The 27,003-nt window shown below is 42.3% G+C and overlaps 1 protein-coding gene across 8 annotated transcripts in view; it reads right to left on the bottom strand.

The window, feature by feature from the left end:
* Nucleotides 1–22,160, bottom strand: part of vav2 (vav guanine nucleotide exchange factor 2) — a 124,668-nt gene extending 102,508 nt beyond the window's left edge. For 4 of the 8 annotated variants that reach the window (XM_086053319.1, XM_086053322.1, XM_086053320.1 and 1 more), the window contains exon 1: nucleotides 20,961–22,160. In XM_086053319.1, the coding sequence (XP_085909445.1) occupies nucleotides 20,961–21,164 (204 nt within the window). In that variant the 5' untranslated portion in view covers nucleotides 21,165–22,160. The remainder of the gene's footprint in view (nucleotides 1–20,960) is intronic. The other 4 variants (XM_086053325.1, XM_086053321.1, XM_086053324.1 and 1 more) reach the window with 1 other exon arrangement.
* Between the last annotated feature and the right edge of the window lie 4,843 nt (nucleotides 22,161–27,003).

Raw genomic sequence — 27,003 nt, 5'->3', positions numbered from 1 at the left:
TTTGTGGAATACAAATTAAGCAGCAAAATCCGCCTGTTTTTAATCCATCTCAGCGGGGCGGCCATTTTGTCATTTGCTGTCGACTGAAAATGACATCAAAGTTGCTCAGGGCTCGGGTAACAACCGATCAGGGCTCAGCTTCCGAAAACAGCTGAGCCTTTTGCATTTTTTTGGGGGGCCACGACTGAAATGATACATCTCGGTAGAGAAACTTTGTATGTTTGAATGCTGCTTTGCCACCCAGTAGAACATTTCACAATCTTTGGTCATTGAATTTAGAGGAATAAAATATTGAGTTTTCAGATTAGGAACAGGAGTGGGTTTGAACAAAGATGTCGACGTTGTCCTGCCTCACTCGCTATTGTGTCTCTATTCAAACTGGTTGATCAATAGCAATAGCTCTAACCTTGCATTCATTGTTATCAGCTCATGTATTGACAAGTTGCTGGATCAGCATCAGCAACCAATTCAGGCCCAAAAGTCGACATTATTAACCAGTTACAGATAAAGCACTGCCTTGTTTTATTTTTCTGCGCTGAGGCACTGTTTTAATCATTTGCATTGAAACCAAACCACTTAGGGAAGGACTAAAGAACACAAAGTAGATAAATCAGCATTTTACAGAAATCAGCATTTTACAGAACTAAGCTCATGTAAAATACTTTCAATCACAAAGCTGCATAAAATCTTTTTCCAGTCCCTCTTCTACCCTGTCCCCCACTCTTGTCATCCGTACGGAAAAAGCCTCTCGAGCAGCAATCAGTAGATCCAGCACAATGCAGGCTCTGTGCTCAGATAATGCAAACGAGCCGATAAGCAAGGCGTGATAATCACACACACGCACACGCGGGATTTTGACAAGGCAAAGGACCGGGCAACGGCACAAAACACCACTGGCTTAGGCCCCCCGCATGAAGCAAGAGATACGCCGATGATGAAGTCTCAGTGGTGTGCTGGAGAGATGTGATAATAGAAGAGCTTCTCCATCTGCTGGAGGAGGGCTCCGGCATGACCGAGCAGCAGAGGCCACACCCTGGAAGAATAATTGTTGTTTGGCTTTGCCTTCAAATTGGACTGTCCTCGTTCAGAAACTCAAATCTCGAAACGGTGCCGACTTCTCCTACACCTCTGGAAATGTCCTCACTTACGGCCTGTAGGCAGGCCAGTTATGTCTCTTCATGACTGTGTGTGCTTGCGGGTGTGCTTGCCGGCACAATAAAAGCGGAGAAGTAATGCATAGCAAATGGTGGTTCGCGTCTGATTTGCCTTATTGACACCCGTGTGTGTGTGCGCGTGTGCGTGTATAACTTTGAAAGCATCAATATGGTCCGCACTGCATACACACTGTGCTGCAGAGCACTCAGACGCAGCAAACGCTAATTGTAAACACGGCGAGTGTTGTCGCCACGGTGATGGTTGCTGGAGCTGGAGCAGTCTGCTGGAAGCGTGACTGCTTGTATGGTAACCTCAATTTAAACACGCAAAACTGCCAGCGTGAACTCCCTGATCTCATGCGGAGAACAAATATGAGAGAGGGCTGCCGACTTGCCTTGGGGTATTTTCAGTGCTCTCTATTAGTAGGTAAGCTATGTTTGATTGCTTCAGGTGCAAACAATATATTTCTTTTATTAAATTAGCACCAGCGTCTGATGATGAATTCATAAGTCCACTCCGATGATTTGAATTGACATCATGACGTAGTGTTTTCTTAGGCCGTTACAACTGCGTAGCTCACGTCTAATGACGATGTTTTGTATCTCCTTCACACCACACCTCCCCCTTTTGTTTTGAAGAGAACCGATGATGCACAGCGCAGCTCAGACTAAAAGGCTTTGTTTTGACGAATCAAGTGTGAATGATGCATGCAGGTCAGGCTAGATCAAACATTAGCGTATTCGCGTATAATGACTTCAATATTGCGGAAGTGTATAACTGCGACTGTGGAGTAAAAGTTTTCGACTGGCAAATATGGTCGAACGTATTTGTGAGGACGTTAGAACGTACTTGCGAGTGTGTTCAAACATATTTGCATATAAAGTAGCATATCATCGCTGTCGTGTGAAAAACACTTATGTGAATGGGGTTTCCGCATAACAGACATTTTTTTTTTTTTTTTTTTTTTTTTACTTGAGCATTCACAACTCAATACCCGGTGGCATTATGGGGGGAAAAAATGCTGCGTTTGTAGCATTTAGCCAGCAAGCACGTTCGAACATACTTGCAAATACGTTCAAATGTATTTGCAGGCTAAAAGCTGAGAGAAAGATAAACATCATCAACCTCGTAAATACTGTATACATTTGTCATTGGAAGCTGTTATCAAATATAAATGTGCCCTCATTCAAACAGACACCCTGAACAAGTCCACTTCAACATTTAAACATTTCAAAACTTTTCACGTTATGGCTGAGACAATAGAGTTGTTTGTTTGTGGTTTTGCAAAATGTTTTTTTTTATTTTTTTTTCCCTTAAAAAAATATGCATGTGCTGATTGGTTAAGTTAATGTACATGTAAAAACAGTGAAAAAGAAAAAAAGAACAGTCCTGCATCGGACCGTTCCAGTGCCTTTCGCTGCAGATGGGGTTTTCCCAGAGCAAGTAGGTAATGCAAGCTTTTTACTGGCATGCTCTGATGTTCACACTGCATTTCACCATCTAAAATGAGTCACAGGCCTAGACATGAAGTCATTTATGGGATTTCCTTGTGCTGTTTGACTGAGCGTCAGAGGAGCAAAACACCTCCCTGCCCTTCAAATAAACAGCATTCTGTCCAGACTTCCTTTGTGCCCACGCAGCATTACAGTAACAATCGGCAGCTCTGAAAAGTGGTTATTTATGTCTTACATAACAAGAGGCACAATCCGGGTTTGATTAAATCTTATTGGGCTGCTGTAAAAAAAAAAATAATAATAACCACAAAAACTTGACCTCACAATATTCCGATACCCACATACCACAAAGAATCTCTTCCCCACACACGTGAAAAGAGTTTTCAGAAGAACATCATTTACCTACAGGTAGCTCTGCACACTCTAGCAAGTCAAATTCATGAATGGAATTCCATCTTTCCCTCTTAACAGTAGAGTGGTGCGGTGAGTGACATAATAAGGTCCTCCAAGCAAAGACAACAGCCTCGTTGGTCACCGAGGTTGGGTCTAGATTCCCTGCATCTGTGAGTGAGCCTCTGCTAGAGCGCCCTCCTACTTAAGCGTTTCATTAGCAGCTCAGAGCGTTTCAAAGCTTCTTTTCAATGCACGTCCATGAAGACACTGCAGCGGGGGACAGGACGGGGAATGAGGAAGTGAAATCTCCTCGCATGAATTCACAGCAGCCATCCTGTCACATAGACGGCGGATGCTCCATCATTTATAGTTCATAAAGGCGTTTCTTAGTGTAATGAAGGGATTATTAAAGAACACTTGGTTTCACATGTATATAAATATATAGCAATTGAGTTGAGCCAAGCCTTCTCTTCCAAGATCAACGACTTATGACGTCACAAGTGTTCTTTCGGAATGAATGTACAAAAACATCCCCACATGCACAGTCCAAAATCTTGTATTTGCACAAGACTGAGAACTGTTATAGTTGGAGGGCAACCAAAATTGCGTTAGATACATCTTGATTTCCACATTTCGGTTGTGTTAGAACACATGGACACTCCTGGGGCGGAAAAACATTCGGCGGTTCAGAGTGATGGGCGATAAAACATTTGTTGCTCATAAACTTATAGTGGAGGAATATCATGGCAAACTATAAAAAATACTGTTGCGGTTGCCTTTGCATTTTTGGTTTACACAAATCTTCACCAGCAGAAACACATGAAAACACAGTATTCATCCAAAAGACATTAGCATTAGTCTTTTTGACGCGTCACCCCTTGAACAAAAACATGTTATTGTTTTTTTTTTTTTTATTTCGCTGTATATTTATACTGGAGTAAACACAAGTGCTGAGTCATCATTCACATTTAAATTATTCATTAAAGCGAGAGCTGGATCCTCCTGCTTGGGCCCTCTGATCAATTTCTGTGCGTAATAGTGCCGTGATCCGCCTGCTCACGCTTCCCCTTCCATTCCTTCGACCGGCAGTAACCAATCATACTGTTTGCTTTAGTCCCGAAAACGATCCATCACAATGTGACAATGTAAGCGGATGGCTTGGAGAGAAATAGTCAGTAAACTTGACTTATGACAAAGAATGTCCGGGGTGCGGTTTTTAAAGCAGCGAGGCAATTATTACATCTTGTAGATTCTGTTGGGAAAATGGATGTGGAAATGTTTGTTTTATGGTCGTAAATTACAATACACTACGAATTCGAATTTTTGGAGGAGGTTGAAGTGATTTAATTTCTTTTTGACGAGTTAGCTTTCGCAGATGACACGTGCATATGTGCATAACTTGACTTTGTATACACGGTCAAGCACATCCAAATTTTTACTCCCACTAAACCTTTACCAAGCTAGCCAATGGGTGCGCATGCTCATTTTCGCATCACTCTGCCGACTGCTAGAGTGAGACACATAAGGCCCATGTCCCGACGCGGAATCAAATGCCAACAGGCGGCTTTGATATCCGGCAAATACACAAGACAGATTTTACGAGAGCACTACCGGATGGTGCAAATGAAAATTAGATGGATGTCCCACGTGCCACAGTTCGTATTCAGCCTCATTTCAAGTCGAAAGGAGCCAGTTAAGTCGGGTCCGACAACAGATTAAAAAAAAGGATCTAATATTTTGTGCCCATAAGCCTGGTTTTTGTGTGGATGGTAAATAGAAATAAAATATATTTTAAAAAAAGCTATACTTGAACCAGCAGGCCATTTGCTAAAATGCCACTGGGCCACATGAGCCAAATAGGTGCCAAAATGTAATAATGAATGAAAATCCTGCCCTGAGTCTAATTAATCAGCACCAACTAAAGGTAAACACAGATGGGAGTTCAGGAAGAGAAGCAATATAACTGTAAATGTGCTGTGAGGTTCATCATCGGGCTCTATTTACATTGACTTACAGCTGAAGATGTCGAGTAGCGAGTTGCTCAGTGGCGCTTTCATTGATCTTCACATCGAACACATGCAGAGTAATTCACTATACATTTATCACACTGCGCTGTGCATGCAGTAGACACTGACACTCTAATGTTTCTTTTGCATCATTTATTTGCAACTGACAATTGAGAATCGAGGGGACTTCATAGTCTAACCAAGTATCAAAGTTCCATACCAAATGGTCGTTTAAATGTATGATTCAAAGGACATGGGACGCAAAAGCAGAACTCGCACGATAATCTGTCAGCGCACACTGTCCAGATCATCAATCATTAGGTGCCAGACAGTTATCAATCAATATTAATTACGTTCAATACTAGAAGCCGTTCACCTCACCCACATGCAAACTAGGCCGCATATAGTGGAAAACCCACTCATCATTTTTTCAAAAGACTGAAAAAACAATAATATACACCAAATGTTCTTTTTTTGTTGTTGTTGATAAAAACAATTCTCTATTATAACATATGTGGTCCAATTTGATACAATAATGAAAAGCTATAAAGTCACTACTAGCTTTGTTGGTTTAACACATTTTTTCATCGCCGTCATTTTGACATGGTAAAACTATCACTGGCGTAGCAAATATGCCAGGACAGGTCATTTGGATGTTGATTGTTAATGTGTTAATAAGTTTTTGTTTTGCGCACCCCCTGAGATAGCCTTGTCCCCCCCTTGCCCCCCCCCTCAAGGATAAATGTTTAGCTCCAACAATGAAAACAATTGACACTACGACAAATACACCTATAAGGAATATTCAAAAATGTAATATAAAATGTGAATATGTTTCCACAAAATTGCCAAAGAAGATACCCGTCAACATACTTGATCGGAACTGTCCACCACACAGACGCCTAATGGCTCTGGCCATGGGAAATTGGGTCTGCATTGGCAGAGGCCTTGCCCACCATGTAAAATAGCTTGAAGCGCAACAAACTCAAATATGCCGCATGTAATCTCCTTTCCAAATGAAAGCGCAAAAACGACTGGACAGCAAGTGATGCACTAGTCAAGTGTACGACTGAAACAACAGTTGCAATTGCTCCTGTGCAAGCTCGAAACTCAGCCAATGGTCTCAAAAAGCTGAATAATTCAGGAGGCAGATGCGGTAGAGATGGGTTAAGCTCTTCGGGAGACAACTTTCTGCTCATCAACTGTTTGGGGAAACAGCTGTTGAAAGCATGCCGTTTTAGATACACCCTGAAAATGACGCTAAATGTTTTAAGTAGGTTAGAGCAGGAGAAGTTTCTGCAGTGTGCAAACTTAATATAGTTAAACAGGTGCCTTGTTAAAGGTGTTATAAAACAAATGGTGGGGAATTCTCATCACATTTTGTGAGTGCTCGCAATCCTGTTTTTTTTTCTCATTATTGTGCTTCTGCTTGTCCTGAGGCGAAGGGAACCTGTCATTAATTGGCTGAGAAAATGGAAATGTCTTCTTTTATTCTGCTTTTCTTTTTTATAATCACTGCTGTCGACAAAGTTATGTGCATGATGTCTGTTCCCAAAGTCTTACTGTTTTAATTCGACGTAAGCACTTCAAGGCTACAGCAGATTTAAAGTGTGTTGCCTTCCCACACTTTTCTCAGTGCGTTTCATCCACCTAATCAAAACACATTTGCATTTAGAATTCCTGCAATGGATTAATGGTTGCTTGTTTTCAAGGTATGTTAAACCCAGCTAAGACTACAATCTTAAATCGAAATAAGACATGACCATTAGAAATGTTACTGGGTGATATTGTTGTCGTCACTCTTCATAAAGCGTGTACCGTTTTGTTTTTAATTGTCATTTATTGACTGGCTAGTTGGGATGGGAATCGAAAAGTGTCTTTTTAATCCGATTCCCTAGGTATCGTTTATTTGCTCACCCGATGTTTCCGCTAACCGAGTCGGAGTGAGTAATGACACCTTTGCGAAAATGCAAACTAAAAACGTCCACCGTACGATATAACCTTCTATCGCTTATATATCGTTATTATGATTTCTATGAGGGTATCCTGTACTTAATTTTTTTCTCCTCTTGGTAATATGGGTGGGTGACCTATATTTTATATTTTGAATCTGAACATTCCAACCTATTTTTCTATGCGAAAAGTCACTGGAGCTATCTGCTGCACTTGTAAACCTTTAATTTCACCAAACGGGGGGAATACTTTCAATATGCAGAAACAATCATTTGTACTATATATATATAGTATTTTATTCCTTCACCCAATGGAAGGAATCATATCGATACGCTTTATCCTGAATGGAATCAGAATTGCAAAATCCTTATTGATTCCCATCCCTACTGGCGAGTTAATGTACTTTGGTAATTGGCTAGCTAGCCAAGGAAGAGCATTTTGGTGGTCAGTCTGACACATTTAGTGTTGTTGTGTCTAACACACTCATCAATTTAGTTATGGGTTAAGTACTTGCAATTTTTTCCCAGGTGTCATTTACCAGAAGCAATATGCAAGTGCTCAGCGGGTGAAATATTTTTGTAAACTTTGCTCTTCTAGCCAGCGATGGGAAGCAGGTCTACTCTAATTAATGGAGGAGGAAATAGAGACGACAGCGGTGTCAGCAGGAGTACAAGGGGCCTGAGGCCTATAACATCCAGCTGTCTGGTCTCATAGAGTTCTTCCACGAGCGATCTCTCATTGTCGCAAGCCCCACCTATAGATTCTGTACTGATCTCACAGATGTGGGCTGACACCTCCACACCCTCCCTCAACCAGTCTTCCTCGGGGAGTGAGGATAACATGCTTACGGTTTCACACATTTGCACACGCCTTTTGAGCAACAACAAACCCATAAGCACATGCTCGCCGCCGTCTTCCTTAAAGCTGATGTTTAATGCATAAGCGCAACTGAATTGAACTGCACGTTTTACACAGATTTTGTGCATGAAGCCATTCTTCTTATCGTTTGCTTATGAAAGGAAAAATATAGTGGGCCTAATGAGATAAGGTGGGTATATTTGACAAACATTTCAAATATTATTTTTAATAGGATAGGAATACGGGATGTCCTGATTTTTTTTTTAAAAAAATGTTATAGTCAGCACATGAGGAGATGACAGTCGAGTCAACAGCAACCAACCGATGACATCATTTTACACTTGACAGTCACTATACTAACTATGGAACAGTGAACTACTTTTGCCAATTACACACCCCAAATTGGCCGGGCCCCGGCAGACATTAGGGAAGGTTTACTTTCAATTTGTGGTGCTATCAGTGGTCACAGACAAAAAATGTCTCTGGAGGCAAACAAAGACAATGAAACATGAGACATATTGTGGAGTAATTAAAAATGTGTTTGTTCTTTTCAATAGCAACCATCCATATCACCTTATTCCATACGAAATGTCTGATTAGAAGGGGCTGCAAAGCTACAAAATAAACACAGCAACATGACCGGAATACAAATGATTATTTGATGTGAAAGGAGCAATTTTGGGGTATCAGTCATAGTGGAACAAAAGCGCCTGTGGTTACAAACTCCAATTGTAGCCAATTCTGTCATTTGAAAAAGTCGAAATAAGCTCATTTATACTCGCGCAAGCCTGTAATGAGGCCCATCATCACTCCTGCTGACATTTAAAGACAATTAGACAAGACACTATAGAGATAGTATAACCACTTTTACAGCACAGTTAACATTCACGCGCTTTCCTTTTTCATATCCCACTTTCAAAACCCTTCTACTGAAATTTGCATTTTCTGTAACGTTAGTTTTCATGTGACTACTTGCTTCATTGATGTACTGTGTATTTACAACTAAAGAAAATACAAAAAACCTTTAAAAATATTTCGAATGATACCTTATGTACAAATGAAGTGTAGTCATTAACTAACAGTAAATATCTAGTTTGTAACATTAAAAAAAAAATACATTTTCCAATTTAATTGTTTCACTTTAGACTTGAAAGCAGACAAACAAAATGGGTTAGAGGTGTAAACAAGAGCACATGGAAAAGATGAATGACAGTGACAATAGCAGTTCATCAACTCAGCAGCCTCTGAGGGTAGCGGTCAGGGAAAATGCCATGCCTGCACTCCACCTACACTCCTCTGTCAAGGTCGAGTTATATTGGAGGAAAACAAAAAAAAAAAAAAAACTAACGGCGAGACAAATGAAAGAGCACTGCCAGGGGAAAAGACACACAAGTCATTTAGCCCCTCGGCCAAATGTTAGTAAGCATTGCAAGAAAGGCTGTTGAACCAAAGGCGATAAGACTAAAAAGGGCGGTTGAAGAAAACTTCAAAGTAATCTAAATACAGTCCATGACCAGGGTACATGTTTCACTTTGCAGACTATTACCAATCAAACAGGCTTTAGTTTATATCATCTCCAATAACAGCCAGTTTTAGGCAGGTAGGTCTGAGGAATTTCAAAACGAGATCAGATTAGATGCTGAGGTCTATTTCCACTTTTGTACCTCAATCATCTGAACACTGGAAGACCTGTGTTGTAATAGTTGTACACTCATTTCTCTAAGTTTACAAAATGTAACATTTGCTCCACACGCTGCGCTGAAACCTAGAAGGTGCTAATTCTAGGATATGCAGTAATTAGAGTAATGTACATGTGTGACGGGAAAGTACGTAAAAAAAACGTTTAGTTTAATGCTAGTGTGAACATATGTAGAGTATCTGTTACATTTGCAGACCATATGGCTGGTGAAAAAAGGAAAACCACTGAAGATAGTATTTAGAAAAGGCAAATGAGATATTTTTGGAAATGCGGAAGTTATTCATTTGCTTTAAGGTTTTCAGATGATTCGCAACACCTGCACTGCATATGCACATGAGACTATTCATGCAGAAACTTCTTGTGTCATTAGGATGTTGAAATATTGAGCTCAAGTACAAGGTTTAGGTTTGCACACATTCAAAAAATGTCAGGGTGTACAATATGAAGTCAAATAACCCTTGAGATGGTGTCTAGTCCGCCATGTTAAGTGCATATACTGTTAAAAAAACAAAAATAATAATAAAAATAATAATAACAACACTTTGGTTGCCCCTCAGGAGAAACAAAATGACAGGCTTTGCACCACACAGTGAAAGCACACGCCACAAAAGAAACCCACACAGCTTTCTCCGAAATGAGCAAAGCCATGAAAAGAATGTCAGACGTGCGCTTCGTTTGGTGGAATAACAGTGGGGTGGCCTGGCCAAGCATTGTTGGACTTGTTCAAGGTGGGGAAAGGCGTGGTTTGAACTCTCTGTTCGATGTCCAGATGTTTCTTGTTGTCTGGCCTAGTGCAGGGAATGGCTGAGGAGAAGATTATGAAACTCTTTCGAGGCAGGAAGTGGGAGACTGTCCTGAGTCGGGGAAGAGAAAAATATGGATTTTTCGGCCACAGGATCATGAATCTACCCAGTCGCTAAAGGTTGTTTACACTGTTAGGTATTTTATATGCATGTTTTATCTAAAAAATATGACTTTCAGTGCAATTTAGTATTACAGTACCAAATGTAACCAAGATTAAATGTTGGTCATCGTACAGATTTGCTTCTGATGCTGTGTCATCAGTTAGTGAATGAGGAGACTGTGTTAAATGTTCTTTACAAGAAACTGTTCTATGTAGCCCATCTAGTCCAAACGCGGCATTCAGATTAATATGGTGTTTGTGGAATATGAGTTAAGCAGCAAAATCCACCCGTTTTAGCCATCTCAGGGGGCGGCCATTTTGCCACTTGTTGTGGACTGAAAATGACATCACAGTTGCTCAGGGCTCAGGTAACAACCAATCACGGCTCAGCTTCAGAAGACAGCTGAGCCGTGATTGGTCGTTACCTGAGCCCCGAGCTGTGTGAACTGTGATGTCAGTTTGCATTTTGCGTCTCATCAAAACACCTTAAACAGCAAAACTGAGAATCACAGATTTTTGTTTTTCCTACAGCTGAACCCCCGAGACGGACCAAAAAGGCTTCGATGCGCATCGACGTGAACCGATGCGCACACGAGTCTTGTTATTTGAATGAAAGTGGAAAAAGACTTCCCGCTCAACGAAAGCAACGTCTCGCCATGTCAGTAAATCCTGCTTGTTCCCATGGTCTTTTGTAGTTAAACATGTGCCTGCTAATGGGCTAATGGAGCTAAGTAGTTGTGGAGAACCAGACAAAGGGTGTTGCCATTGTGTGAGACATGCTCAATTTCACAGGTAAAACCCATTAAAAGCTTCCTCCCAATCAGATTCCGAACACCTTCTTCCGTCTTCTCCTTTCCCCAGGAGATTTGACCATTAAATCTAAATAGTTTAACCATCTTCTCTTTAAACACGGTCACGTTCACAATTCTAACACAAAACTGGTGGCAGGCCTTATGGGATTTTTTTTTCTTTCCTTCGGAGAACAGGAGTCGAGAAACTCTTGCAGGCATCTCTAAGAAATCACTTTTCAGGAAGATCATCAATCAAAACCACGACTCGCGTGTGGTTGGAAAACACAAAGTTGCATCTGCATCGTAAAAACAAAACCCACTCCACTGTCCGCTTTTTTTCGTACCAGCTACATCATGCGTCTAAAGAGCAATATGCTGACACAAACGCGGTTTTGACAGCCACACTGAGTGATATGGATATCCAATAAAAAGGGTTTTTCCAACACATCCGCCTGTACTGACACAAACTGAGACAGTAGAACAGTCGGGAACACGCTGCACGATGAAAGACAGGCAGGCCCTCACACAGTGCTGTGGAAGCAGACTAAACACAACTATACAAATACAAATCTGGGTTTGCAACACCCAACACTGACTTATTACAAAATATACACGCTCAGCACTCTTTCTGTCTCCGCTTTCTGTTTCCACTCTGCTTGTTTTCTCGGTCCAAACACTTCCCTTTTTGTTTTACCAGCCCAAGACAAAGAGATTTCAACTTATATGGTGCCACAGTTGATCAGAAGTTGTCTCTAGGCACGTCTAGAACTACACTTATTAACAGAGGTGGGTATTTTACAAAATTTTGCTGGTCCGTCATTCGTCAGTCCGTCATTTTTTTATGACGAACTGAATTGTAAGCATCCGTCCGTTAAGTCTACCAATAGTCCGTTGGTCCGTCAGTAATTACCCCCCAAAAAAGTCAGAAAATGGGCATCCACCAGTGACAGACTAACGGTCAGTGACGATTACACTGACAGATGAAAATGCCTTTGCGTCATTCGTCAGTCCGTCTTTTTTAAAAGGTATCCCGTCATTTGTCAATTGTCAGCAAAACGGGCAGTCATTGATGGACTGACGGACCGTCCGTCAGTCCGACAGATGCCCACCTCTGCCTACTAAGAGACCAACCACAAAAGGATGAAACCTCAAACAGACCCGAAACTCAGTGAGTGGCAACCGCCTGCCTCGACCGTTTAAGTCGAGAGAATGACAGAGGAGGGAATTTTTGACCTGATGAAGGTTTTCTAATATTCCAACATAAATCATAGTTGCACCCAAGGTATGAAGCAGACCATCATAACCTGTCAGCAGTGACAAGAGCCAAGAATTTCACTGACTGTGAACAGATCCAGACTGGCTTCTGTTTACACCGGAAACAAACCCGATAAACAAGAAGCCAACCTTGAACTGGACGAGCATTCCTCCGAGGCAACATGTTCTCGAGCAAGTTACAGAAGCGGAAGAGACAGTGGGGGGAGCAAACGACGGGGCATCAGGAAATGACCTCTCCCGCCCTCCGTATCCGCGCACTACACTGTTCCACTTTGTACGTTTGATTAGCAAGAGACTGAGCAATCAATAACCACTGGTCTTTTATGAGACCAGGCCTAACAGTGTAACCCTACCCATGTGCCCTTCCTATTCCACAGCCAATTATGTGATATGATCAATACGCGTCAGCAAAGGGATATCTGCACTTCTTGATGTGTTTCTGTGGCAAAGGCCTGAAGATCCCGAGCCCCCGGTGCAAACAAACATACAGTACAAACAACCCTCCAAAGTGACCTCCCGTGCGTCATAGGGGTGCATATTATCTGTTTCCTTTGGCAAAGAGAAAACATGAAACCGTTTGTCTTTCCTGCTCGGAAGAGGCTGCTGTTTTAGAGTCTGTGTGTGCATGCGTGCGTGTACAGCTGGGGTTGGAGGTGTCCACAGGGGGATGGGAACTGCTTTGCCTCTCCCCGGAGCAAAGTCCAGATCTTAATCTGTTCCTGACTGCATGAAACAGCTACAGTCGGTCTAGCAGCACAACAGCTCAAATTAGACCCCTGGCTAAAGTACCGTTGTGACAAAATGCAGCGGGCATTGTCAATACACTGAGCGAAGAAAGACAGATGCCGCTCAAGGCCGGGAAAAAAAAAAAAACCAACTGATTAACAAATTAAGAGTAAAAATAATTAATAGATAAGGAATAAAACACTCTTCTGTTGTCAGGCATGAGAGGAACTGCAGGGGAGATATTCAGCCATCTGGCTCGTCACAACTCTTTCTGATTTCGCTGTGGCGTGATGGCGCCCAGCAGAGCATGGCTGGCTGTGGAACGATAGAGGCACTGAGAATGCCCATGCTAATCACCCCAAACAACCACCATGCAGATGGAGCCTCTTCAGAAATCAGATGGTGGCCATAAGGCTCCATGACTCCTTCGTACAGTGGAATGGAAAAAAAAAAAAAAAAAAGGGCAGAGTGTTGTGAAGTTTCTTCCAAGTGGCATTCCTTTGCAGAGGCGAAACACGAGAGCTACTGTACATGTAAGTGGGACTGTCACGAGGCGTTTTTGCTGAAGGAGTGATAGAGAGCGACAACAAATCTACCTAATATTTCCTTTGCTTGAATTGAAGAGGCTAGCGACAGAGAAGTGGGTCCAGACTAACTCATACATATTTCAAAAAGTAAAAAAGTGCTAGCAGAATTGTCGTGTCAGGTCTTGCTTGAGTGTCTGTTACGGTAGCTTACAAAGTCGCCATCAAGCTCCATTCCCATCCTGACCAATAAATACATCAAGGGGGCCGTGGGGAAAAACAGCATTTTCATCATATTTACCAGAAAAAAGCTTTTGCACTAGCTTCACGGTAAATGGGCAGTAAAGAGGCGTAGTAAAGCTGGGATTTGTTCGCCTGTCCCTTTCAGACAGAGCTTACCAAAGCAGGATAGTTTGTGTCCAAATTGTTCATTCACACAGCCGTTAAAGCTCTGCACTGTGGCATGATCAGATGTCTGGCGATGTCAGCATCACAGTAACGATTGCTTTCAACAGAAGCGCCACAGACAGTCAGTCTTGGGTGTTAAAATTCATAGTCCACCTTCGTAACATGTCCAATACCACATCTTGGAAGACTGAAAATTCACATCAACTTCAACCCGACGATTACAATTCAGTTCGTCGAGAAAAATGACGGACTGACGAATGACGGATGGGTACCCTGGCCAATTTTTAGGAACATTTTATGAATTTAGCCCAAAATTTAGGAAAATGCCCACTTCTGATTCCGCCGATACCGTTTTCAATCTTGTTTTCAAGATTCAATCACAAAAACATCGCCTTGTGTTTAAAGCAGCTTATGTTGGCACATCATGAATATTAACCTAAACGACTTCCCGGTTCGTTCACCGTTCAGAGACTGTAATATACAAGCACTTAACTGTTTTGTTATTTAAGTCTGTGGAGGCTCCGATAACCTGTGACTGACTGTGAACTATTAGCCTGCTATTATGAAGGAATAGCTGAAACTCAGCACTTTCATTTGTGTCAATTTAAATGTTATTTTATACCTCTTATAAGCACAGGTCAGCAGCAATGAAATTGGCAATTTGTTGGATACATGTGTAAAAATCAGTTCCCTGCATTTCATATTTTACAGCATCTTTTACTGTTTTTTATGTGAAGAACACTGAAGGCCTGAAAACGGATCAAGTGTCAATTTACACGATGCATGCAAGCAGGCACAAGCACACACCCGTCAAGATTTTGTCACCTCTTGGCAGAGCTTCAGTTGTACAGTACTTGAATGAAAATAACATAAAAACATCAGAAGGAGCTCTTGACTTGCGCGTCTGTCACAACCTGCTTGATTCAGAGAGCACCTTTAGTTTTATTTCTAGGTCAAGTCGAAGTCGACACTGTTCTTCAACTTGACAAAGGTGAAACTCGCGTCCGCTTCAAAAAAGTCATCTTGAGCATTTCTCACAGCTGAACGACCTCCTCTAAGAGTGAGGATTAACGCATTTAGACGCATGTCAGGATAATCATCCTTTGACAGAGCAGCATCATGAAAAACGAATCGAAGAATATGATCTGCCTCTAAATGGCATCCGCTCTCAGTCACAAATTCCATTGATCTCAATGGAAACACTTCTTGCTTAAAGATACTATACTGTCACTTACTTCAAATGGAGCTTCATTTCAGTGAACGGTGTGTTTTTGAACAGACATATTAAAATTGAACCCCCCCCCCCTTTTCTTTTTTTTTTTTTTATTTTAGATCTCGCTATTAGTCATGTAGCCAGTCACGATGAGGGGAGATCCGGAGCCATATTTCAATGGCCGTGATATCAAAAGTAGCTGCCCTTGTCACGTCTATTGTTATCACCTCAGAAAATTACAGCACGGACATGTATGAAAAGGTCAGCAAATACGTCGAAGAATGTACAGTTAAAAGAAGATTCCAATGGCCTCAGGAGGAGAATCGCCTCACACAAAAGGTTTTGAAAGCCTGAGCTTAGCATTGTTCTCGTCTTGTCAATCCCATTAGCCTCTGGTGACACAGTCCCAGCTGTTCGAGTTAGGATGTGTCCCTAACAAGGTCCATTAGCAGTATTACCTGCATCCGGCGAGCACTGGGGTCAAGTGGTCAACATTCGACCAAAGGCTTAGATTAAATTACCCCAGAGGGAGGGGGGTTGTCGACAGTATGGACCGCCCCACTCCCAAATAGAAATTTTAGAGAAGCGTGCGTTGGCTGTTAGTGGTGTGAGTGAAATACAGAAGATTTTATCAGGTCGATATATCCGATCAGATCCGAAAAGATTTGGGGGTTTGTTTTTAAATCAGAGCCAGCTTCATGCTGTCAAATATGTATTTGTAGAACAAGTACGTTGCCGTAGGCTGTAGTGTTATTTTACTCTGCCACTTCCCGGACCCCCAACACACTCACAGCACAGCAAGTGAGGGGGACACTGCCAGAAGCAGCTACAAAAACCAAAAGGGGAATTCATTCACTATACATTATTACACAGCGGCGCCTTTGTTCAGAAAGCTTTTGTTTGAAGAGCAAAAGGTTCGTCCACAAGCTTCCGTTTGGACCGCCGACAGTCAGTCAATGAAGACACGAGCAACTAAATAAAGTACTGTACTGTAAATGTCTTGTTTATGATGGAAGAAATCGTAATCGCTCATATGCACTTTTCTGCAGCTGAGATAATACAATGCAATACAATTTTATTCATAAGAGATCATTTACTCACTATCGACTGATACTCAAAATGAAGTGACTCGACTCGGACTCGGATGCAAAAAACAGACGTGATGGCCACTATATACTTTGTGGCATATCAGTACACGCAGGGTGTCAAATATTTACAGCCAGCTGGGTGTATGTTCACAATGCCCGTGTTTGTTTGTTTACTTTTTAGGCTTAAAAATAATCCAACCATTCCCAGCCCTTACTTCTAGGCCATGGCAACACATATTTTGGTGGGAGCGGGACAAAGAAGGAAGACTCAAGAACTGTGATCGGAAGAAGCCAGCCTTGTATAAAACCTGAAGCCCTGTGGCATGATGAGAACACTTACACGCAAGCGCATGCAGAAACGAAAGCGGTGATGTGCGCAACCCGCATACACACACACACACACAGACACAGACACACCTGGGTCATCCCAAAAGTATTCACAACTACCTAACATTGGAGAAAGAATGAGAAAGAACCGGTGAAGAAAAAGCAGAACATCAAAAAAAAGGCCTCAGAGGGCCTCGTCTTTCAGACGGCCTAAGGCAACGGATTCACAATATGTACTGTACACCTACTTGGAGCTCTGATGCATCTCCAAATATCAGAGCTCATTAGGAATCCACTTCAAACCTTGAGGTTAAGATGAATGCTTTTCTACCTTTAGGAGTACAAGCAGGCTTTTACCTGACCCCCTAAAAACGTCATCTCGGCTTGCTTATTGTGGACTGAGACTCATTCCGATTGACCAGTTATTGAATTTGCTACCATTATTGCACACTAAAATTGCTGTACGCAACACATCCCTCCAGTCGCTTTGGATTTCCAGACACGTGAATGTGTTTGCGGCTCATTGCTCACGATTAACTTCATGAATATCACGATGATCCTTCACTGTAAACTATAAGGATGCCTGAATTCACAATTCCAAACATATCCAGCCCATCTCTGCTGAGAGAGGATTTCTGTGCTTTTTCTCACATTTTCATAAAACTATTAACCATACGGTCACGGCGGCGAGTCAAAAACCTCGGATATTTGTTAATAACGTCTCAGGAGTCTCGCATGTATGATTCTGAACAGAAAATGATGATTCAGCGAAATAAACAAAGGTAGAAGCAAATGCACCGATGGCAAATGTGTTAATGCGCCGGACTGAGTTACTTCTTGGGTGCTGATTAATACAAAGGGCTACTATTATTAATCATTGTCGTGACCCGGCGATTGTGAGTGCTTTCAAAGGCAGCAAATGTTGCGTTCGCGTCAGAGTTTGTCAGGGTTCGCTCAGTGTCGGAAATGTTCGCAAAACGTTTGCCCGAAAGTTTTGGTGATTTTTCAAAATTCCCTTGCGACAAGAAACGTACCGGCAACCATCTGCCGAACATCTGACGACTGTTTGTGAACTTGAACGAACCCTGACAAAGTAACGTGAACGTGCATTTTTCCACCGCCGCCAACAGTAGGAAATTTTCGCCCCTCAGCGGGATAGGGGTTTTGGGGAAACATCAAAGTATTTCTTGGGTGTAATGAAGTAACCCTGGTTACAATTGAAGCAGTTTGGCAATCAGTTTACAATGTCACGCTGCAATGGAGAATGGGGTACACTTATTGCCATTGTGGCGCCAGGGTTCAAAAGAGTTCCAAGTTCCAACCAAACCAGAAGAACCATGGCAAGGTGGGGACCCCGACCGCAGTTTTCAGAGGAAATGGCAATCCAGTAAGAATCTTTGTAAATTACTCTTGGAGTATGCCATTTTGTGGATATGCAAAGACAAAGTGACTCCTTTGTTGGTCAGCAAGCTTTGCAGAAGCCTGATATTGCTGATCATTTGAATTAGGTGTGTTGGAGGAGGGAGACATCTAAAACAGGCTGGATTGCGGCTCTCGAGGACCGCACTCGAACACCCCTGGTCTCGAGACTTGCACGGAAGCGCCACTGGGATCGCAGCCAACCATTACAGTATTTTGGTCGGTTGGTTCTGTTGACAGCAGCAAATGGCTTATTGGAAAACACTTTCCTTTTTTTTCCTCAGTGTGCTACATTTAAGCAGAGTCCAATGTACGATTTTACTGCAGGTCAAACATACTTGAGGTCACGTTGACTTCATTAACTTCAAGGCATAATCACATGCAAGAATCCGTGTCAGAAACGATCAATCACCGTGCAAGTGTAACAGTAAAAATAAATAAATAAATAAATAAATAAAGTTTTTGGGAGAACAAATAATGCAAAAGCTATGCTTGGCCTGCTCTTCATTTGGCTAAGCCACAGACTGTTAAAGCACACGCTTTGACCTTTTCCTTATGATAAATCATGATGTGCTTCTGTTCAGCTGCCAGATTTTTGTTTAACCAATTTGTCACTGAAGACCACCCCCGCCCAACCAACGCCACCCCCCCCCCACCCCCACCCCGAACACCGCTCTCGCTGCAGATACTCATCGTGGGATTAGTGGGAGGATCAAAGTGTGCCAGCCCGACCTCTCGCTCGCCTTGTAATTAAAGCAGTCCAAAGCTTTGTGGAACAGATAAGTTGAGGCTAATAGTGGCTACCAAGAGAAACAGAAATAAAGAGATTTACAAGATAAGCACAAAAAAATAATAATTCCGCTGCAAGTTCAAAAATAACCTTTAGTCAATGATACTGAGCATGCCCGGATTGTTTTATACAATAAACGTATCAAAACTCAATAATACTTTAATTAGAGTGCCACATAAATTGAGTTTCTGTTATTCAGCACGAATCAACTTCTCCAAATGACGGACCATTTGACTATTGCGGCAGACTCTGTGATGCAGGACACACTCACACATTCAAACAAATAAGACGACTTTTGCGCTGCCGTCACTGCAACGTGATGAACCTTTGGCCTATTATGTCATGATGACTGAGGAACTTCTTAAAAGTATATTATCCGTGGGCTGACACACTCCAGTGTAAGACTTTCTACTCCTGACACTTAACTTATGACCATCTGTCAAACTACAACCAGGTACCTAGAAGTCCAATTATTAGTACCATGGGTACCGGAGAACAGATAGTAACTAAAGGGGACAGAAATGGACTTCTAATGTACCAACTGGCTCGGTACTATTCCAGGCTTGAGGGTGAACAAGAGGTAATAGAAATGCCTGCCGTTCTCATTCTACCACTGTGGTCAAATGAACTTCCTCTGGCAGCCGACGCTTCCTCATGCTGGTTGTGGAAACGTAGTTCAGCTGAAGCACAGAGGGAACACTATAGAAAAGGAGGCATCTGGGGGGGAAAAAAACAAAAAAAACCAACAACAACAAAAAAAAAAAACTCACTGCATATCCACTTCTGTTTGTCATTTAAGCTCTTCTACGTGGACATAATAGCAGTTAAGTTTTCATGTTTTGTTTTTTTTTTTAACAAAAAAATGACAGCACCAACTAACATTTGAACTGCTCGTAAAAAGAACTGTGTGACCGTTTCCATGCAAAAACATCACATAAACACGCAAGCTACTAGGTTGTTGTCATGTTAACACACACTTAAAGGGGAAATCAACCACAAACCTTTATTTATAATATGTTCTATGCGGGTCCACAAGTCAAAACATGGCATTCCGATTAATACTGTGCGTGTAGAATGTGAGTTAAGCAGTAAAATCCACTCGTTTTGGGGCCTTATCAGGGGGCGACCATTTTGCCACTTGTTGTCGACTGAAAATGATCACAACTAATCAGGGCTTAGCTAACGACCAACCACGGCTGACCTGTTTTTTGAAGCTGAGCCACGATTGGTCATTACCTGAGCCACTGTGATGTCACTTTCAGAAGTAACAAAAGAGATAGCTAAAAACGGGTGCAATTTACTGCGTAAATCATATTCCACAAACGTAATATTAATCAGAATGCCATGTTTAGACTAGTGAAGGCGCACAGGACATATTGCAAAGATTTTGGGGGGTGCTGACTTCCCCTTTAAAAGCCCAACTAGTAGTAGCGCTTGTCAAAGGTCTTACAACTCAAGCACACGCTGCTCCCTTTCCAGCATCTTCCACTGAGGGAAATCTAACACGCCACACCCATCTGCTCTTCGTAGTAGGCTATAAACAGTTGCAAATGTCTCCTTTCTGGAGATGCTCATATTTACTTCCACTTACACCACAGAGCAACACACAGCATCTTTAAATCTCCGGCAAACATGTCGAGGCTTGCCATCAGTGCCATTATACATGACGGGTCACAGTGGTTCAAAATATGCACGCAGATGGAAGCAAAACAGCAAAAGAGTGCTGGGGTGGGACATTTTCTCTTTTCCATGCATGACTTGAATGGACCCTGCGTATATTTTAAGCACGCAAGTACACGATTAGGGGTGCAGCTCTATCATGTGGGCTGTGGCCAAGAAAGTGGGTGTGTTATATATGACATTCAAAAGGCCAAAGTGGATTAATAGAACAGCAGTTTGTCTTGTGTGAATGGGGGGCGGGGGGGGGGGCACAATCGAGACATCACCTGGTAGTGTGTGTGTGTATGTTTACAGACTCACCTGTGACATCTGAGGTCTGAAATTGATCTCCTTCAGGTCTACGGATCCAGGGGAGAGATTGTGCAACATCTGGCACAGGAGCACCCCGTCACGCAAGGCTTGCGCTAGATCGAACACGGCAGCTGAGGGCCACACGACCCGGTGGTTCTGGGGCAGAACCTTGCAGTCTATCAGCCACCGTCCGCACTGCCTCCACTCCTCCATATTTTCAGCTTCTTTTTTTTTTTTTTTTTTTTTTTTTTTTTACTCCAATGCAAAATACGCTCAAAAACTCTGACGAATGCAAACCAAATGCGATGAGTCCAAGAAGCGTGGCTACCACACAGTCGTCCCCTTGTTTTTCATTCACTATTAAGCAAATCCATAACTTTTTGTGCGTGCGTGCGGTGGGCGCATGTCAGCTGTCCGATCCAGTCTGAGTAGAGATGCAAAGCACTGGAATAAAAGCTGGAATAACACCAGCCTTTCCCGTGGGTCCACTTTACTACACGGCGGCGGTGTCACTCGAAAACATTTTTCCTCCTCTTCATCCTTAAAAAGTTTCCCTGGCAAATACAAACATTAAAGCGTCCCCATTGAAAGTCAAGGGTGTTTCCAAACAACACAGCTGGTTTGACATGTACAGCGACTGCACGCTAATTCGCAGGCGCGCGCTCGTCACGCACACGCCTTGTTTAGTTGCTGGGTCAAAAGGAGGCAGCCGACCCGTCCTCTCCCGCCGAACACGCTAAGAAAAGAAGATAAATACTTGGACCGCACGGTCATCCTGTTTGAGCAACACACTCCAAACCACGCCGGGCTCCAGCGGAAACATCCAGGCGGGAGGGGAACAATGACTTGATCCGGTTTGCGTTGCGTTGTTCGGCGCTTGGAAAGCTCCGAGTGCCTTTCCTTTGCTTTGCTGTGATTTGATTTCAGCCGCCTGATCGGTCGTTTCTCCTTTTCTTGTCTCTCGAGTCTCGTTCTTCGTTCCCCTCCCGGCGAACTAAAGAGATGTTCAAGTCCCCAAACTCCCGAGCAGAGCGACACAAAGGTCCGGACCAAGCGTGCGCTCTTGACCCGAAGGTCCGAGGAGCTCGTGCGTGCCGCTGGCACCTCACTAAAGGTCAAGCGTCAGGACGCTGTTGACACTTTGTTGGAGAACCTCCACACACTGTGCAAGGACGTGCATTTCGAATGTGCCTGTTTTTTTTTTTTTTTCTTCTTTTTTTTGGACGACGTTTCATGACACGCCCTCTGGTGGTGGAGTCGTTGCACTGCGAGGGCAGGGTTAAATGGCTTTGGTCATCCCATCCATGTTGTACTAAATCTGAATTCAATAAGTGTACTCAAGATTGTTGTTTAATCTAGAATAATATGGCTGGAGTATAAAGTAGTTGATCAATTATCTAATTCAAGATCTTAATCAAACTATGTTTTGTGTATTATTTTGTCAACAAACAATTGCGATTTTATTTTTGCGGTAACGAGAATGAAGACGGTTAGGGGAAGTCAAGTGAAAGTAAACAGGAAATTTAGTGGAGTAAAAGTAAAAGTTTTCAGTAATATAAATTATATATATATATATATATATATATATATATATATATATATATATATATATATATATATATATCACTGGCGTCAGGCCAAAACCACATAAGTTACATTTTAGTGATTTTCATATTTTTGCAAAAATCTATACTATTGGTCAATCCACACGCGTGGGTGAGTGTTGTTTTTACACATTATTGATTATTGCCCAATCTAAAGTGTTGAAAATGGCTTGCTCTTTTCCACCATGCAATGCTAATCGTTGAACAAACTTGCCATATGTGAGATGGCCCGACGCTAGCGATATACAGTATACATGACACACAAGCACCGGTACTAAATTCCTAATTCAATATTGTTTTGCTTTTAACCGCCCACTCTTGTTAATAAAGTTGCCATGTGGTCAATTAAGAACGTGATTGCCACTAAGATCAACACATCAAGATGTCACGTGTACCCTGTTAATGCCTTTTTGTCACGTCTCATTAATTTATCAACTCAAAGGCCATTATGCTTCCCCCACCTGCAGGTTTCCACAGGGACATAATGCAATGGATCAATTGATTTCCTTCCATATAGGAGGCGGGACAAGAAAAGTGTGTGTTTGCCTATTTTGACAGCACTCATTACATTTCAGTACCCATGTATGTACCCATCCAGTTTCTACTGTGTGCTCTCATTAGAGTCCTTGGTGAGCTGGAGGCAGGGTGCACCCTGGACTGGTTTCAGCAAATACAAACACACAAACACTCACACGCGCGTCATTGGTGATCAATAAAAATCCTCCTCCTTATTTGAAATGACAACATTGTTGATGCGATATTTGCTTTCCTATTAGATGTTTGTAAACATGCTAAATTGCGTCACGATGTGCTTCTTTTAAAGTAATCTGGACAAATGCAGTTTTGGCAAAAATCTGCCTTGTACGTTTCGTTTGAAGTGGTCTCCTGTGCTTCACTGCTTGTCCTTTGCTGTTTATGTCTGGCTGACAAATATTCTGGAGGTTCAAGCAGGTTGTAACTCGTCCAAAGGCAGCAGCGGGTGTTGCATTTGCCATTGTATCCGTCCCGCCATCTCCTTTACCGCTTAGCCTCACTAGGGTCATGTGTGTGCTGCCAAGCAAAGAAACTAATTCGCAAACACTTTACTCACATATAGGGAAAGTTTCTTTTTTCAATAATATGTTCTATGCAAGCCCACTAGTTGAAACACGGCATTCTGATGAATATTGCGTTTGTGGAACCCCTTTTTAGCCATCTCAGGGGGCGGGCATTTTTGTCACTTGTGTCAACTGAAAGTGACATCACAACTGCTCAGGGCTCAGGTAACGACCAATCATGGCTCAGCTTCAGAAAACAGGTCAACCGTCGTTACCTTAGCCCTGAGCAGTTGTCTAAAAACGGGTGGACTAACTCTTATTCCGCAAACACAATATTTATCAGAATACCTTGTTTCAACTAGTGGGCTTGTTTTTATTGACTCCCGAGACTGCAGGCAAAATGACACTTTTGCATTGTCAATTTTATGTGTGGATTGGTGGGCAAGTAAGCGTGCCAAAAACACAACTCTCACACAAGAATTCCAGACTGGAATCCCCTTTAGTCCCAAAAGCAACTGATTGCAAATAATGAATATTGAAACGCTTGACACTTACTTTACAAGAGCCAAATAACTGAATTCAAATGCAATTATTGGTGCTAGGCCACAATACTTCGACTTACAATACTCTTACAAGACAACCGAGGACACAGTTACTTTCCATCCCTTGAAGTCTTATGCAAATGTTCTCCAAGAAAGTTGTGGCCGACGGCAAATGCGAGACAGGAGAGATTTTTCGTATTCAAAACATTGCATTTGGGACTTTGTGCTTGTAATACAGTATGCAGTATGATTTTTATTGCCTTTCTCGAAGCCCTTGAAGGTCCTCTTAAAAATCATAATGGCCTCATTATTTTTGCACTTTCTCTGTATATTTGTTGAATGCAGATGCAAAACGTTGTCCCATGGCATAAAACATCAACCCCATTGCACTTTTGCGCTGGTATTCTCCATCATGATGTGATGATGATGAGGGAATTAAATATTCAAAGCAGCATATTTCTTTCCCTTTTCTTAAGAGGGGCCCATCATGTTATTGACGGGGCAACGCTTAAAGCCAGTGTCATCTTTTCCCCCTGGATGCTGGCAAGCATTTATTATGACGCAGCTGGTCTCGGCCTTCAGGTCATGAGTCTTCAACTAACGCATTTTACAGAGACAGCGCTTCATTCACGGTCAAGCAAATGATTGTCTTCCACATAGCTGCCTGTAGAGATATAGAAGGGCATACACGGCTTGAATAATGTGGCTGTGAGCGAAAACCCCGTGTTGAACTGCAATAATTCATTTTGTGCGGTGTAAGTCTATGTAGTGTATTTGTTTTGTTTCTTGGTGATCAGTCTTTTTCTCTCGTCCCATAATTAATTGTGTCCAATTACTGGAGCAACTAAAGGGCAGGTGTCGTCAGCATAGCATAGCATATGACATTTCAAGAAAGTGACCCAAAGTAAGTATGAACAGTGAAAATGAGTACTGGCTCAAGGACGGAGCCATGAGGGACTCCACACTGGAGGGGAGCTAATAAGGCAATGTGATTATTAGGATTATTTGTAGGTAAGTTTGAGGTACCTCTCTTTAACTGTGAAATCGGTTATTATTGGTGCTAGGCCACAATACTTCGACTTACAATACTCATAACAAATTGAGCGTCTGTCATTCGTCATCCGTCAGCGGGGTGGGTACCCTTCCGTCGTCCGTCATTCGCCTTTTTTTCCGGATATGGAGCATGGAGACTCGCATACCGCAGTGAGATTTCCATGTGGTGAGTCTTTAGTTTCGTTTCAAATATCGCTCAGCAGGTTTTGTATCTTGTAATGGTATGCCCCAGCAGCAGGAAAGAGGAGCGGTGTAGGTGAAGTCAGAATGAGGAAATACAGGCACGCTTGAACACACGCTATTGTCTCGTGTCTTTCTATACACAAACAGCCTCGCCGCGGCCATTGAAACCCCAACCCCAAAATCGACTACGGACGATTATTTGAACAGAAAGAGTGACTCACTGCGCCATGGAAACTGTTCACAGCCCTGGTTCATCACACAAATCTGGCCCCCCGGACAACTACTACTCACTATTGTTCCTCTCCGCGAAAAATAGACTAATGACGGACTACAGATGAATGACGGATTAAATGAAGGGGCTTCCAACTATGCTTAGTCCGTCTATATTAAATTTTCACCCATCATTCGTCAACCGTCAGCAAAACGGGCGCCCATCAGTGACGGATAGACGGACTGGTCCGTCACAAAAGCGGAACCAGGGGCGGAGCCATGGGTGGGCCTGGGTGTGCACAGGCATCTTATTTATAGTCCACAAATGGTTAATGTCGTTGAAGTTAAACTATTCTGCTTTGGTTTTTTTCGTTGTATGTAGATTGATGTAGAACAAAAATAACTTGCACGCAACTAACGGTGCTGGTTTGAATCATTTTTGACGGCAATGTATATGAATGAGATGCTGTGCTGCAAGAAGAGTTTCATACTCAGCATTCTCTGCCGGATGAGTAATGGTCCCAAAATAGATTAATAAGAAGCACCATAAACTATGTTGATAATGAAGTATGCGCACCAAAAATCGATTGTTGAACAAAAGTGCAGGCAAGCAACACATTTTAAACTGAATTGACATTGGCAAACCACATTACGTGAATTTATATATTCTACTCCCCCCAAACGTGTTCCAACGAGGAAGCAAAAATCAAATGAAAAGTGTGAAGTTGCATGTGTGTGGTCTTTTTAGCATTAGATTCATGGTCTGTGACTGATGGCCACAGGTTCCGTAATGACGACTTGTCGTTGGGTTTGTGGCACTGATCAATCATGCCCTCAGGGTTGTGTTAGTGTGGGAATGCAGGTCACAGTCTGACTGCAAAGGAGTCAATGATGGATGCCCTTGTATGCAGTCCGAGCTCAGGGTTTTGATTCCTCACAGTTGACACACTAAACGACCAATTTGGCCTTGAACATGTTTCATAAAAAAATACTGACGGAAAACCCAGATAGAGATGAAAATTACGAAAATTGACAGTGATGGATTTAAAAGTGATGGGAGTAATCATTAATCTAATCAATTGGAGCACAGGTGTCAAACATAAGGCCCCGGGGGCAGATCTCGGCCGCCAGATCAATTTACGTGGCCCGCAACAGAAATTTAGGTTTATTGACTTCCTATTTCTTACGAAAATATCAAAATTGCAATGTTGAGATAAGCCTTTACCAAACCTCGATTTGAAATAAATGTAACATTTGTTCAAAACCTATTCATCAATCTTTTGTGGTAAGTGATCACACCTATATTTGGTTTCACAGTCATAACGACCCTCTGAAGGAAATCATAACTACGTTAAAGTGGCCCGCAGCGAAAAATTGTTTGACATGACTGAATTAGAGGCTTTGCTATTAATTACACGGGTCA

The sequence above is a fragment of the Filicampus tigris genome, chromosome 15 (genome assembly GCF_054856515.1).
Source record: "Filicampus tigris isolate MCC_2025a chromosome 15, RoL_Ftig_1.0, whole genome shotgun sequence".
Lineage (NCBI taxonomy): Eukaryota > Metazoa > Chordata > Actinopteri > Syngnathiformes > Syngnathidae > Filicampus > Filicampus tigris.
The sequence above is the reverse complement of the archived record's forward strand: the minus strand, read 5'-3'. Positions and strand labels throughout refer to the sequence as shown.